The sequence below is a fragment of the Orbicella franksi genome, chromosome 1, assembly GCF_964199315.1.
Source record: "Orbicella franksi chromosome 1, jaOrbFran1.1, whole genome shotgun sequence".
In the NCBI taxonomy this organism is placed as follows: Eukaryota; Metazoa; Cnidaria; class Anthozoa; order Scleractinia; family Merulinidae; genus Orbicella; species Orbicella franksi.
The window spans coordinates 15,376,545-15,392,991 of record NC_138145.1 but is presented as its reverse complement, the minus strand read 5'-3'; the positions used below and the strand labels follow the sequence as shown (position 1 = coordinate 15,392,991).

Sequence of the window (16,447 nt, the reverse complement as noted above, 5' to 3'; positions counted from 1 at the left end):
ACTTTATTGATTTTTCCCTAAGAGGCTTTTCAAAGACAATAACGTAAATTTAAATAAGCACAACAATAAAAATAAGATGGCAACAATAAAAATCTACTTTAAGGACCATAAAAAATTATTTACACTAATATTTAAGAATATATGTTCCTATCAGTACTAGCAGGTTGTTTTTACTTCAGTGAACAAGACATTGTGCTGTCGAACAACGCAAGCGTTTAGAAACCTGCGCAGAATCAAGTAACAGAGATAAAGGCAAAATATTTTAGGGTAGCCGTGATTACAAGCTACTGTAGTTGTGATAGTTACTCCAAACAACATGAAGTGTACAAGTTGTAATACGAGACATATTTACCTGTCATTATTAAGACCGTGGGTTCGGTAAAATAAGAGGCATCATTTTTGTTTAAGAATTGACCGATATTTTAGCATTCATTATTTTGTTAAATAATTAAGCAATCAGTTGTTATGGATGGCGTCGCGTTGTTTTCTTAATTATATTTAATAGCGCTCCTTTCTTATAACTCAACTTTAGTTTCATAGCTATTGGGAGAAAAGTTGTCCTACAAATCAAAAAGCGTAAAAGCCTACGCGACAACGGCAAAAGGTGCTATGGGTAACTGTAGTTCACCACTGGTTGATCGAAGTTCACGGTGTTGCATACCCTGCGAGCCGTTGGTTTATCCACCGTAGGAAAAATTAACTGCACGCAGGAAAAAAAAACTTGAGGTAAAAACCATGACTATCTATTCGTGGTTTTTACCTCCTTCGCACTGAAGGCCGTGAACTTCAATCAAGCAACTAATACCGCTCATAATACGTTTTGGTACTCTCGCGTACTCTTAAACCCTTTTATGGGACAAGCTTTCTCGAGCCAAATGTATATTTTAGCCTTTTATTTGCCTGCGCGCACACGTCTCTTCGTGCTAGTCTTGTGTTGCTTTTACCCACAAGGTATGTCCCGTAAAATGCTCACCGATAAAGACACGCAGTAGCTGTTGCTGTGTTGCGCACTGCCTTAGTAGCACAGGTGCCTGTCAGTTTTGCAGGAAATCCCGTCCTTAGAGCGTTCTGCAAGCTGTGAACACTCTACCTCTGGGAACCAGACTGTGTTGTGGTTTCATTGAACAGAACGAGAACTGACGAATGTGGAGCAGTGGAACATTGTCTCACCAACCTGTTTCCCCACCCCTTGGTTTGACGTCACAGCTAGAGAAGCAGTCGTAAACGTAGGTCGTGACTCACCGAGAAAAACTTTACAAAAGAGCAGGAGAAGGCTGGAATAACAATCATATTTATCTATTTACAGTTTTCACTTTATACCTAAATACAATCATGGATTTTCCCGGCATGTTGATAAGCAGCTTGGAACAGTTATAAAGTGTTCTTGTTTGCTCAGCTTCTGGGACTGACCAGATAACATGATCAAAGAGTCGTCACTTTTCCATAACCACTTACAGTATCCGATTTCTAACACAGCAGCTGTTTGCAAGGTCAACCCTCCAGGGCCTACCCATCGTTTTATGTGAAGCGGTGTATTCACAACAACAAAAAAATATATTATATAAAGAATATGAAAGAAATATAGCAAACTGAAAACCAATGCACTATTTCGGACTCTAGCATAACTGATCACACTTGGTCTTTTTTTTAGCCATTTAACGTTGCTTCCAATTCTGTATCAAATACTTTATCAAACTGTCCTGTTTGAGTCGTCTGTGAACTCTTCTTGGTTCTGTCCTGCACGTGGAGAAAGGAATTCCAACGAAGGTCTTCGTTCTGTTTGGCTACCTCCAGACATTCCTGAAGAAACTCTACGGGGTTGTCTGGTCGATTATGAACAACTGCAGTTAAAAGGCTCTGAAACCAGAAAGTTAGAAAAAAAAGAGAAAGTTACGTGACAGATTCATACAGGTAAACCCCGACAGAGGCGATTATATTTCAAGTGCTTTTTGGTATTGTATAACGGGATTAATTGAATAAGGCGTAATATGAGGAGTGGAGATAGGACATAATATACTTGAAGGGATAAGGTTTGCTTTCCGGCTGGTTCGTTCGTCCCTGACTGTACCTTGTTACGAAGGATCCCCACGAGTCTCTATTCCAAGTAATATGCCGGCACGGCGATTTAAATGTTACTGTCTAGGTGATAAGTTAGCTGTTGATCATAGGCATCACAGGTTAGGTTATCAGTAAAGATGTTCAGAAAACCGTCTATGCCCTTTCTGGATCCCTTAAGCATGTAGGGTATACGTCCTTACATCTTTGCTACACCATGTAGAGAACTGTATTGGGAGTCTGAAATCTAGATTCAGGATCTCGGACAATCTCGGACGGTGTACATCAAGGTGTTCCTGAAGAACATCATCACATTCCAAAAACACCAACTAACCTTCACTGAAAACATTAACTTGAATACCTTGGCTTCAACTGCTCGAAATCGATACATGTGCAAGAACATAATCGGATTATTAAAGTTGCCAAGTTTTGATGTCTTCAGGTGAATCGCTTTTCAGTCCCGACTGTATCAAAAGACTACATCTTACTGCAAAACTCTTGCAGCCAAACAGTAAAAAACAGTTAAACCAAAATGTTGATACGTAACTAAAACAACACTCAACATGTATTCTAATCCTCCACAAGAGCTTACGTAATCCTTCAGTCAACCGTGAGTTGTCAGGCATGATTATCAACCACGTAACCAAGGAACGAGATCGCTTGTACGTGATCTGAAACAATTTTCTTGCTAGATTTTTTGACGATTTCTGGATATTAAACAAATGCATCAAAGTCTTAATCAACTGGAATAAACTGGACTTGAATTTTGAGAGACTAACAAGTGGAAACATCGCCTGTAAAATATGATACCGTGAAATGTTTTGTTGTCATCAATGCGTTGCTGGAAGCTTGTTGGTGACTTCGAAATTTGCAAGTACTGTGTATACATGAGTCTATAACGAATCTTGCGCAGATAGGCTAGATATTTGCCTTTTGCCTAGAAAAAAAATCTGTACCCAAGCCTTTATAAAAACGCCAATTCACATGGTAGAATGGCGGACTCCTTCTTGTACAATCGAAATGGTCAATCACGCGCCATTGTGCTTACGAACCAAGAGATCGACTTTAATTATTATTCAGCTTCGAGATGTTGGCGACAACCGGATCACTTAAAATACAATTTAAGCGTCTTTCAAGTAAACAAAAAGTCCCTTCTATATCTCTAGTGATATGATCTTCCCACTAACGTAGATCTGTCAAACAAAAACAGACTGAAACGCAAACGGTGTTCGATAAATGTTGCCTTCGATGTCAAAGTTTGACCGGTATATGGAGTTGATCGGCATAACAAATCGTTTTAAAACAAAGTGACAGGGTTTCCCTCACCTCAAACAATTGAAAGACATTCTTCTTTGCCATGTAAGCTTTTGCTTCCTCAATATCCTCGGCATAATCGAGATTCGATGCCATTTTCTTCACTGTTCAATCAATCTCTAATGAAAATGTTGCGTGACCGTTGTCAGCTTGCCCAATAACGCAATCTTTTGTCGAACCACAATCACCGAAGGACAGAGGTCTCACCCATTAGGCTTTTCCAACATGGCGGACGACTTGGCTAAGAACAACAATAGGAAAATTTCAGTACTTTTTGGGTCTCAGACTGGAACTGCTCAAGAAGTGGCCGAAAGAATAGGTCGCGAGGCAAAAAGAAGATATCTATCAGTGGGTGTTTTGGCCTTAGATGATTATAATGTGGTAAGTCTTGTAAGATAAAACTTTGTTTCTATTTCGTCATTTCGTGAAATTGCGATTACATGTAGTATTTAGACTTAATGTGTGTTCTTGTTTACGCATTATCTTTTTAAAGACAAAACTAATTGAGGAGGAAATTGTGATATTTGTGTGTGCAACAACAGGGCAAGGAGATGAACCTGACAACATGAAGGTGAGCATTTGTCCTCAATCATATACTTTTTAAGCCTATTTTAAAAACACTTTTCATTACTGATGAACAATAATATACAGGGCATGTCTTTTACAGACCGTAAGACGTAAACTGACGAAAAGAAAAAATATAAAAGGGTCGATCTGGAAATCAACGGTCGAAATTTGCGTATGAAATTTATTAAATTTTTATTAAATTCCAATCGAAAATTCCAAATGAAAACATGCAGGCACTGGAATATTTTTTAGCAGCTTTCAGGTGTTTGAAAATGTGGTAAAAAAAATATCTTGAGCGTTTGATATATTTTCTCATGAATTTGAACCTAACACCTTAGGAGAAAACCAAGAAACAGACATGAACTGGAAAGGGTCAGGAGGGGTCTTCAAAAGCATATGGATTGCAGACTTTGCAATAAATTGAGTGGATTCAATTGTGTTGAATTTTTAATGAGCTTGAGAAAGGTTGTTTACAGTAAGCTAACAAAAGTAAAAAATACAGAGTGAGACAGAGAGTGACTTTCTTATATGGCTGTGTATCACACAAGGAGTGGGAACTACCAAATTCATGAATTTGATTGGCTGAAATTGGTATTGACTGCAGTCTAGATTTTGCCATGTAGACTGTCATCTAGACCAGTTACATTTTGCGGTAAAAAGGTGGAAACTAAAATACAAATTAAAATATTGACTATTTTCTTCTAAAATTTTATGGAAGTTCCAAAAAGCTGATGTGAAAAAAAGTAAAGAGGATGAACAAACTGTGGCAGATTTAAGTTTAGCTCATTTCCATTCCCAAGCAAAATGTCAGCTACATGTAGTACAAACCAGTTACATTAAATGAATTAAATTTTTCTTATAATTTTGCCATATAATAAGCATCTTATTAAATAAGCTTAGTCAATCTGTATGGGAGAATCTTGGATCTTGGAGAATCTCCTTAGTTGTGTGTATAGACCTCATTGTGTTTGGTCTGTACTCATGACCTTGGTGAAGGTTCTCCCATACAGAACTCCTGTTTGGTTAATTAAAGAGCTAAGTTATGATTATACATAATGCGTATAATCATTATACAGATATAGTGGATGGGTGGGGGAAGAGGGAAAGTGCAGAGGGCTCTTTTCTTCTCAAAGTGGAGATCCTTTTGTGCTTCACTAGGAGAGGAATGGGAAAGGTCCTCCAGACTCCATCCCCAGATCCACCATTGAACCAACATGTAATGAAGTCCATATATAAGAAGTTCAGGGAAAGATGACACTAAAATCTCAGAAAACACACAGAAGCCTGAAAGTGATTTTCAGTATCACTTCTTTCAGAAAAATAGAATGAGCTGAATGTTAATTCATTAGAAAAAATGATCTGCTCTTTCCACAGAAATTCTGGAGGTTTATTCTTAGAAAAAACCTTCCAGTCAATTCCCTCTCTGGTTTGTCTTTTGCTGTGCTAGGCCTTGGAGATTCATCATATCCAAAGTAAGAATAACAAAATGGCCTTATGTGACATGTTGGATTTCAGTGCTACATAAGTATATTTTCGTTTTGATTTTAGGAAATTATAAAAACTAAGTCATAAAACATAAAAACAAGAACTTTTTTTAGCATGCTTTTTTGAAAGTCATTAGCCTCCAGTAGGTGATAGAAAAATAAGTGCCAAATATTGTTCAATGTATGTTATCCGTGAGGTAATTACCAGTAATCTATACTTTAAACATCATATCACAAGTATTGTTGGTATTAGTGGGCTACCTGTGGGTCATGTAGCAGCTCTTGTAAGGTCTCACATGAATGGTTTGACACCCTTTAAGGGCAAATATAGAACAAACAACAGAACCAATGCCCTTAATCCTAAAACAAAAACCGCTACTACAATAATAAAACAATAGATTGAAGCTTATGAGAGATGCTACACTTCAGTTAGCTGTAGCTATTGAATGTGAAAGATGATTATTGATATATTCACATTGAAAATTTTATTTTGTATGTATCTCTGTACATGTGACACTATTGATTGACCAAGATAGATCTTTCGCCATCAACTATATTCACCTTTCCCTTTGTCTTCACCATTACCTCACCTTCTCATGATCATACTGGTAAGGCCTATACGCTCTGCTGCCAACTAGCTTTGCCATTTACTGTGATGTACATGTCATTCCAGGTCCTCTATCCAGCTCTTTCCCTCTTCTACTTTGCGTCCTTCTCCTTTTCCTCTTGAGCCTGCCGTGGCCTTTATGCCCTTCTGGTGTCCATGTTCAGCCCCTGGGCATCCTCTTCACTTTGACCCAAGTATATCGTACTTTGCTTATAATCTAAGTTATATAATTATCACATTGGTCCAAGGAGATGGTTGAGTGTTTGAGGTTGCCATAATCAAGTTTGTTATATGGGGATGAATGATTGGCCCATTGCCAAACTTCCACCAGCTGTTTCTTGTCAGTTCTCTACCCTCAGATTACTCTTGCAAGGTTAGACCTGCCGAGGTCCGAAGCTCTAGCTGGCATAACTGGTCATTGAAACTCTCATTAAGCTTCACCACCAAGACATGGTGCCAGCCTAAGGTGAAGTTATTCAAAACTAAATTTATCTGTTTGTCTTTGTCATGCAGATTTAACTTTATTGCCAAGAAGTTGAACAAGAGGTTGATTCAGCTGGGTGGTACAGAACTCCAGTCCCTTGGCCTGGCAGATGACCAGCATGAGCTTGGGTATGTTAATTTGGTTTGCACAGTCTGCTCTCCTGTGATTCCCAAGTGCAGAAGCTAGGTTATTATTAAAGGTTTTTTTAAGAATTATACGTACTGGGTGCAAATTCTTAGATTGTTTAAAAGGTTATTATCATAAATGATTATTTCTGATAAAAAGATACAGTTGTCTGAATATAAATAGGGTCTACTTTTACTCTGGTTATAAAATCTATTTGGTTGCTCTTGACGGAGCTACACCATTTTTATTTGGACATTTGTTTGTTTCTCTGTCCATCCATTTGTAGGTTTTTTTATTCACTAGTTAACTTACTTTTAGTAATAACATTATCTGTCCTCTTGTCGTGAAGTGTTTTTCTTTCCAGCCCAGATGCAGTTGTTGATCCTTGGTTAAAACAACTCTGGGAAAGAGTTTTAAGATTATATCCACTGCCACCCGGGAAGGAAATCATCAGTGCCAATGTTAGGTCAGTATGGCTGTCTGAGCATTAATAGGCAATTTGCATGTTAGCGTCATTTGACTACAACTACTGGAATCCTTCACTTTTTCTGTTTGTTGTGCTAATTAAGGCAATTGTTATTTAAACCCCACTGGGACTTCAAAATTTTAATCAAAAAGAAAAAACAAGAGGAATTCTGGTAGTTGTAGTCAAATGACGACAATGTGGAAATCTGCTATTGAATGGTGTCATGGGCATGTTGAGGCATGGTGGTCTTGAGTTTAGTGCGCTCAACTTCGGATAGAGCAGTCCAGGTTTGAGCCCTGGCTAGGGAAATTGTGTTGTGTTCTTGGGCAAGACACTTTACTCACACAGTGCCTCTCTCCACCCAGGTGTACAAATGGGTACCAGTGAATTTAATGCTGGGGGTAACCCTGCAATGGACTGGCATCCCATCCAGGGGGGAGTAGAAATATTCTTAGTCACTTTATGCTACTGAAACTGGGATAAGCTCCGGCCTTGATGGGCCACTTGGTTTGTACGCAGTCTTTACCTATCATAGGCGTGCAATGCATGCAGAGTGTAGAACTATATACCCCTTTGCACACATATCTACATGTCTATGATGCTACACAATATTGGAAATTTTCTTATTATTTTACAACATCTCATAGACATGATGCACATTAACTTAGCAGTAGCATGGGCTATGTGAAGATAAATTTTAATCGGTCCCCTGTTGGTCAAACTGGCTCTGTGTGTAGTCAGTTGACATTTACTGGTGAATTTGTCTAATTTGCAGACCTCCTCCAAGATTCAAGGTACAGTTTGTCAACAGTGATTGCAATGGAACAGTACCCACAGGCGAAATGTTTGAAAATTCGTCTGAGGAAAATCAAGGTAAGCTGATTGATATCTGTATTAATACAGACAATGATTTACTGAAAAGGAAATTACAGATCAAAATGTTTGAATTAGCAGCCAGGAAACTACTTTGGTTTTGAGATCTACATATGTACATGTAGTGCTTATTGGAAGCATGGAAGCATGGACGTATTTTTGTTTACTCAAACTACAAACCAGAGTTTGTTTTTGTAGTCTTAAAGTTAAGTCTTCAAAATAACTACAAGTATTCAAAACTAAATAATTATACTAACTTTGTCACCTGATTTCTAATATTGGAATTTGGAGAAGCTGTAATTTGAATAAGACACCATATCATGGACCCTGTCCCTCTGTGGATACTCATAAGACTAGAAAAAAATTCCCCATGCAGAGAGGTTTGCACTTATGGGAGGTTAAAAGGAGGTTTTTGTAGGTGGCTAGGACCATCAATAAGCATCCACTTAAGAGAGGTGTCTCTTATCTAACTTTCAATCGAAGTTTTGAACTCAGCTCAGAACTTTTGTATAGAGCAGTTTTCCATTGATTGTGGTGAAACTAAGACCAAAGTAATCACTCCGGCCAATCACAGAGGACACAGAAAATCTAGTGAACCAATCAAAACTCGAAGTAATTACATGAAACTGACGCAAAGCGCGGGAAAATGAGTGCGATTGAGTCACGATTGATTTTGGTTTTACTTCTGATTGGATGAAAAAGTGGTGCGAGTTTTTTAAGCCAATTGTGTAGCGTAGTTGATGCAAAACCACTTGCTTTTTGACACTCAAATGAAAAACGCTCTAAAATTGAGTTGTAAATTAATTACTAATAACCACTTGTGAGCGGGCATTCATTGTTCATTAGGCAGTGGCACTTGACGGAGGGTGTTAGATTAAAACGTTGCATTACTTATGCGTTATGTTCAAGCTCTGCTGGTGGCTCAGTAGTGGCTGTGAAATCTGTCACCATATTCAGTATCAAGGGTACTGAATATTTCTGTTTTGTCAGTCAATTTGTCTTCAAATCCTGTTGTTTTACTGTGTTACAGTTACCTGCAGTTCAACTCCATGTCGAAGATATCCATTTCATGCAAGACTAATATCAAACAGTCGAGTGACTGTAGCAGATCACTGGCAGGATGTCAGGCTGGTTCAGTTTGATATAAAAGGTTCAGGCATGAGGTATAAATTATCGCACGGTTCATAGAAACTCACTCGCAGTTGATTCTTCAAGTTTATCATATCCAGGTCACTGATATTGATCAATGAACATGATATAACGTAACAAAGGACAAAAGAACAGTTTTCCTCCTTGACACATTTTCGTTTCGTTGTAGTCACAAAAATAAAATATCAATCTGATTTTTCGGACAAATCGGCAGAATTTAATCATATGCTTTACGTATAGGCGTACTAAAGTGGAAGGATGTAATAAACACAAATGGGCGAAGCTAACTTGCGATCAGGCGTTCTTTTTTGATAAAAGGACAACCTGCATACAGTGCAAACAAGTTATAATTACGAAAGAAAGGGAACGATTACAAGCGCGAGAAACTCTCAGAACGTTATTACTATATTTCTTGTAGTCACTCTGCAGGTGATGTCTTGATGGTGCAGCCAAGTAATCTAGCTGATGTTGTACAAGAATTCATGGCTCATCTAGCACTGGAACCAGAAAGGAAGTTCTTTCTCGAGCAGAATGATCCAGGTGAGTCTTTTGCGTTACAACAAAGTGTGTTTAATGTCATTTGAAACTACAGGTTGGCAAGTTTGGGCGTTGGCATTTTGTAAACTTTGTTATTTCATTTTTCTATTCGTCAATGTCGTCTCCGTGATGGTCATTTACAATTGTCATGATTATCAATCAAGCTCTTAACTTATTATAATTTTCTGATTCAAACCTGATTCGGTTAGTATTCACCTAAGTAGTTGGAAAACCCCCTGCATTACCAGCGGTGTTGCCGATTATACAAAGTTTGAATCTGGTGAAGTTTTAAACAGTTTCACCGCCCTTCCAGCGGCTTTAAGCAAAGATTCCCGTCTCGCCAAATGCGGATCAAATTCGAAAGCAATAAATATTGTTAACTTACGCTGACTGCGTAATGGAATTGCCGTACAAGGCAATTTTGAGTCAATTCCTTGAGTGTCGAAAACAATGACTTGTAATGTACGCAGGAGATTCGAATTTTCCGATTATAGCACTCGCGAAAAATTTAGATGTTCGCCGAAAGCGAAGGAATGACTAATTTTCCCCGGGGGAGAAGGTTATAGTTGCATTTGTCACGGCACCATCAGCCACGTAGGAGTGGTTGGTCAAGGCACTAAATGTCAATGCCAGTTGGCGTTGATTTCAAATAACGGTATGCGTTTGTGATTGTCAACGTCAGGCGACAATACTTTTCGATGTGTCATCAAAAATATGGCACAGACGCACTACATGTATTTTTTCAAGCACAGGTGTTTTTAAAACTTGGTACTAACTGTGAATGTCATTTCACAGACATCCCCATTCCTCATCAGCTTCCTCAACCTTGCTCCATTCAGCAGCTTGTGGAACATTATCTGGACATTCAAGGTGTTCCGAGGAGGTACTTCTTTGAACTTCTTTCGCACTTCACCAGCTCAGAGCTTGAACAGGAAAAACTACAAGAGTTCTGCTCTGCAGACGGACAGGTACTGATTTACGTTGAATTTTATAAGAACCATCAAAACGTTCTAAATGGCGCTACGATTTGACTTGATGTTTCCGTTAGAACTTGATTCGATCCAAACTTAAGGAAAGGATGAAGCAATAGAGAGACGAATTACTTGCTCAGTCCTCTCTAAATTGTGTTTTTACATTTTCCCGATCGCCAATCTGACCAACATTCTCCGCACAGTTTCACAACTTTACTTACCGTGAAGTTCCAAAAGTAATGACATTCGTTACTTTGGGATTCAGCAACCTTCTCTTATTGCTACTTTCGGACAGTCAACCTTTATTTTTTTTGGGGGGGGGGTGGGGGTGGGAGGTGATGGGAGGTCGTAACTTTCGAATAGACTGAACGCGTACCATTTATGGGCCTATCCTTAATTGAATATAAATGTTTTGAGCTTTTAGAAGATAGTTGGCGTAAATCTTGTTCATCTTAAATCAAAACAGAGTAATACAGAACAAATATCATAACTCTAATACAACTTGCTTTGTCTGTCATTTCTATTGTTTCTCATCACACGTTCACTTACTGGAGCCTGCGTGATTCCATCGCTACTTTAGGAGCGTTGCTACTTTTGAGGATGGTATCGTTACCTTCAGACCTTCACGGAATCATGATTTACGTGCAGTTGTCATTACCATACACATTTTACTTTGTTGTCATAAGTATGTGTTATTTATCGATGGCTTTCGTAAATGTAGATGCCTCATAACATGATGTAATTTATCACCTTGATTTTTTTTTCAGGAAGAACTTTATTCGTATTGCTACAGACAAAAAAGAACAACGTTAGAGGTGAGCTTGTATTTCGATGAAGTCTTTGCATAAACCAGGAACCTACTGGCCATACTGCAGCGATAAAGAAGGAGAATACTCCTTGACCGTGTGCAGCCTTAGCTCTGTGTAACTGGGAGAGCGTGCTTAGAAAGCGACACCTAAGCAAACCAACCTCTGAAAAGGTCATTCAACCGTATGATTTCCTTTCAATAACTGAACTAATTACCATTTAAAGCATAATTAACTCTACCATACTTTGTTTATAGGTTCTTCAAGATTTTCCATCTGCCAGTGCAAACATCCCCTTCGAGTATTTGTTTGATCTAATTCCACCGATTCAGCCGCGAGCGTTTTCAATTGCTTCATCGCTGATGGTAGGTGTGCTCACAGCTCGCGTTGAATATTGACTATCATTATATATGGGCCCACAATTCGTACAGCGGGCGATGTAGCTGATGCCCTTTGTTTGACTCTAGTGGCCCATCAGGCTCAGTACTCATCTTCGGTTTCCGTAGCATGACATGGCTAAGAGTATTTCAATTCCCCTCTGGGTGGAATGCTAGTCCATCGCAGGGTTACCCCCTGCACTAAATTCACCGGTACGCATTGGTACATCTGAGTGGAGAGAGGCACTGTGAGAGTAAAGTGTCTTGCCAGAGAATGCAACACATGACCCCAGGCTACGGCTCGAAGCGAGACCTCTCTATCTGTCTAAATACATTGACACATTAATAAAGCTTTTACTTACTTTTACTCTAAACATGTTGGTCAATATACCGTACTTAAAATCTCTACTTGCTGTAAAATGGTAAATTTTGAAAATGCCTTCTGTCTCAGAAACCTTAGAACTGATCTAGTAGTTTCCCAATCCGAGTCTGAGTTTAACTGAGCAGGGAACCTGTATTGACGATAACGCTTCCTCGGCAGGCTCACCCAGATGAAATTCAACTACTGGTGGCTGTTGTAAACTACAAAACTAAACTGTTCAAACCAAGAAGGGGGCTTTGTTCAACGTGGCTGGCCTCTCTGGACCCTTCAAACAAAGCTTTACGTATCCCTGTATGGGTCAAGAAAGGGACCATATCATTTCCCACGGCTTTAGATTCACCCATTGTTATGATAGGTCCAGGTAGGCACACGTCTCACACGATATCATATAAACGCCTTTTTTTGTTTCTCGTGCATTGGATTTATATCATAATGCATGCAAAGAAACCAAAGCTTGTGTCACACTGCCTGAAGACTTTCTGGTGTATTCGAGAACAGTTGATCTAAAGGGCATTCCGAGTCTCTTTGTTCTCAAATTCTCATCGTGCTTTATGACAGTTTAATACATGGCTTTGGCTTCTTAGTTTGATCAATACACAGAATTTAATCTTTTAATTCCCTTGGGGGAAAACTTCTTTTAAACCTATCTCCTCCATCATACGTTCAAAACTTGGTCTCAGCTGCGTTCAAAATTAAAAAGTTGCTTGTCAAAACAGGACCAAACTTGGTCTACATTGCTTTTAAAATTAAAAGTTTCCTGTCAAACCAGGAACAAACGCTACCTGACTATCAAGAGAAGACACTTTTATTGTCTTTGAAATTTATAACGACTGAACACCAAAACTTATCGAGAAAGTCGGCGGAAAGCCCTACAGTGAGACTGACGAGACAACAAGAAAACAGAAAATCTACATTTTAGATCACTAGACAGACGACTGTGGCGAGAAAATACCTACATCCTTTGCCATCTTATTGGATTGAAGTTGTGTAAGACACTTAAGTATTAGGAAAAACGATAAGTTTGTAACTACCTTTGACTTATGGCAAGTGTTTTGAATAGCGGACAATGGAGTTCTGGAGCCGACTATACTTGTATAAATTTAAAGTACCTTTAGAATCTCTTGTTCAGCTGGCCTCCTTCGCAGACCTTTTTGGGCTCGGGTTTATTATCCAATTGTTTGAATCACCTAGAAAATCAAGCTGATGCATGGTGGTTTCCTCTAGGTACTGGTTGTGCGCCTTTTAGAAGTTTAATTGAAGAAAGAGTGTCGCAGTCTGCCGGGGGTAAGTTGTAGTTTGGGACAAGGGAAGAGATAGACATCAGTTGAATGTAACTTTGAAGCACGGACCACAGTTCACGGAGAACAAGTCTGGAGATGGGAAAAGGAATATCGAGAGAGCATTCGTTATGTTAAAGATTCATGGCTGCGGTACTCATAGGTGCGTGACAAAAAAGGAAATTCATATCGTGACAAGGACCGTGACAGTAATCAACAACCAAACAGATTAATGTAACTAAGCTTGAGCGACAAGTTGATCACGTGAACATAGAGTACATTTACAATAAGGAATGATCTGTAATTCAGAGTAGAAAAACCAACGTGTTCGGTGACGGTTGAGACTTTTGGTGAGCTTTGTGACGAATAAAAGATTTGAGACGAGACTAGTGTTGGGTGAACTGGTGATTTCCAACAGTTATTTGCGCGGGCGTTTCGCTTATGTTACTTGTCTCCTTGCCTTTGGCCGTTTCTTTTGAGGAAACAAGTCTCCAGCGGGTTTCGAGTTATCAAAGTGAAATTGCGTTATCTTTTCAGTCGGTTGAAATAAATTTCTCGCTCCTGCCACTGGATGCCTGCCGCATAATTTGCTTTGAATCTTGGTTGGGTTATTAGCGAATTTCTCTGCGATTCGCTTGCTTTCTGATTGTAACTGCATTTTAACTACTCTGCAATCATACCCCTTGCAAGGATTTGATTAGCATGTTTAGCATACGTTTCCTTTCACTTTCCTTGATATTCTCGGTGTCCTATATCTTGCAGATTGTGTGTTGTTCTTCGGCTGTAGGAATAGCAAGAAAGATTTCTTTTTCCGAGAGCAGTGGCATCCTCTTGTTGAAAATGGCAGTTTAAAGCTATTTACTGCTTTCTCAAGAGACCAGGTACATGTCACACTCGTTTACTGCCTTTTCAGGAGATCAGGAACATATCACACCCGAGTATCGATAACGACCTTTGTTTGGAGTAGGACAGGGTTGTTGTTCAAATTGGTGTTCGCGATCTTTTGTAATGTTTTGAATGGCGCATCATTTCTATGTGTGTAGGTGTGATGCTTCTTACACAGTAACTGTTTTTCTTTTTGACAACAGGAAGATAAGATCTACGTTCAACATAGATTATTGGAGAACAGCTCTCTTATCTGGAATCTTCTGGCTCACAAACAAGGCTGGTTTTATATCGCAGGGTAAGATGACTGGTCACTATCGCATGGTATCACCATAGCCTGCTGCGTAACTGTCGTTTCCTTCTCAAGTGCTCGAGAGGTGAACGCAAAACTTGGGAGGCACACAATGGCTTAGGGCGCGCAAGTGACAAAGAAAAAAAATAGCACCAGGGCGCCACTTCTCCTTCCAATTTTTTGTCATTTTACATGTGCATTAAACTTCTCTGTACCTCCCAAGCTTTTCGTTCACCTCTCGCGCGCTTGGGTAGGAAACATTTGCTGCGCAGGCTAAGTATCATACAGTATCAGTCTTTATTGATATGAGTGTTCTTGTAATCAGTCCTTTTACAAAAGAGAACTGTATTTCCATTTCGTATTTTGTCAGCGTTTTATGTGGTGAAGAAAGAACTTTCCAAAGCAACCACACATATCATGCCACTGAGGTGTAATCTAGAATTTTGGAAGGGAGGCTATAATGAAGGAATGTTTGTTAATTTTTGTCGCGAGTTATGTACCCTGACCATTTTTTATCCGTTTACTTTAATGTGTTTTTTTTTTAGAAATTCGCATAGAATGCCTACTGATGTTACTGAAGCTCTACTTGAAATTTTCATGAAAGAAGGGGAAATGGACAGAAACAAAGCAGAGGAACTTCTTAAAACATTAGAAAATACAAGACGTTTTCAGAGCGAAACCTGGTCATGACAGACACGTAGATGATAAAATAATAAAGAAAGACTATAAACCGCAGGGATAATTCTCCTCGTGTCTGTCGACCGTCACGCGACAACCTCACCTGATTGTTAACCCAAGGTGACGTACACAGCAGGACAAGTCCTAATCCATAGCGTAGCGTCGCGTGACAGAGAAAGGGCCAGAACTGGACTGGACAAGTCCCTTTTAGTGTTTACACAAGGGAAATCATTGCACAAGGACATTGAAAAATTTAGGGCAAAAAGTATCAATGGCTGGTTTGCAGTGTGACGCCATCAAAAATAAAAATCATAACCATTCAATAAATTAAGTCAAGAAGCTGGGATATGAACGGGAGGTATATTTTGCAGGGCGCAGGTTGCAGGTTGCAGGTTGAAATTTAATTATAACTGGAAAACCGCTGGCACTAAAAATAATTAATAACCTATATACTCGTCAGGGGTTCTTACATAAAGTAGTTCGCGTCTTTCACACAGTGAAAACACGATCGATCCGCGATAAGTACTTATCGATCGACACGCTGAGACCAGTGAAATCTCTTCAAAGCCATCTGGATGGCCGCTCCACAGATGTTTCCATCGATTCCAGATTTGGCTCGGGTCTTTTCTCAACAACAGAAGATTGCCATCACAAATGAAGCAAATAAATAAAGAAATGAAATAATATAAGATTTTAACCGACGGAATATACTATACTAGCACAAGCCCAGTGTGCTTTCATTTTGGTACTCACAGGGAAGAAACCAAATTCAGCAGATATTTCAGATGGTATTTCAGATGTTTCTTCAAAAAAAAAAAAAATTCATTGCAGGCTTAAAATCATAGGGATGTACTCTCCTCCCATCGCTTCGGCCGGTTTGGCACTCAAGTGGAAGCCACCGTTTTGAGCGATTGTAAACAGCGTCATGTAAAAGTCACGGTAAGTCAACCACCTGTACGTTTCTTTTAATGGCCAGCGGTTTCTTCTTCTTCCTGGGCGACTCACCTCCTTCAATTCTGAAGATTCTAGTGAGCGTATAAATAAAAAACTACAAATTAAAATAAGGCTAAAATGTTATAAAAAAAACTAAATAATAATAATAATAATAATAATAATA

The 16,447-nt window shown here is 39.1% G+C and overlaps 2 protein-coding genes across 2 annotated transcripts; one reads left to right on the top strand and one right to left on the bottom strand.

The window, feature by feature from the left end:
* Nucleotides 1-1,275: 1,275 nt before the first annotated feature.
* Nucleotides 1,276-3,539, bottom strand: LOC145492282 (adenylate kinase isoenzyme 5-like). Its single transcript, XM_081471686.1, has 2 exons — nucleotides 3,382-3,539; nucleotides 1,276-1,857 (listed from the first exon to the last, which is right to left on the bottom strand). The coding sequence occupies exons 1-2, from the start codon at nucleotides 3,463-3,465 to the stop codon at nucleotides 1,648-1,650; spliced, it is 294 nt and encodes a 97-aa protein (XP_081327812.1). The 5' UTR covers nucleotides 3,466-3,539; the 3' UTR covers nucleotides 1,276-1,647.
* On the top strand, nucleotides 3,510-16,391 carry LOC145492275 (NADPH-dependent diflavin oxidoreductase 1-like). Its single transcript, XM_081471675.1, has 16 exons — nucleotides 3,510-3,750; nucleotides 3,863-3,940; nucleotides 5,311-5,408; nucleotides 6,541-6,639; nucleotides 7,002-7,103; nucleotides 7,879-7,976; nucleotides 9,007-9,139; nucleotides 9,544-9,665; nucleotides 10,458-10,630; nucleotides 11,401-11,448; nucleotides 11,697-11,804; nucleotides 12,358-12,559; nucleotides 13,423-13,482; nucleotides 14,238-14,356; nucleotides 14,564-14,658; nucleotides 15,198-16,391. Exons 1-16 carry the CDS (start codon nucleotides 3,595-3,597, stop codon nucleotides 15,340-15,342), a joined length of 1,836 nt encoding a protein of 611 aa, XP_081327801.1. The 5' UTR covers nucleotides 3,510-3,594; the 3' UTR covers nucleotides 15,343-16,391.
* Nucleotides 16,392-16,447: the final 56 nt, after the last annotated feature.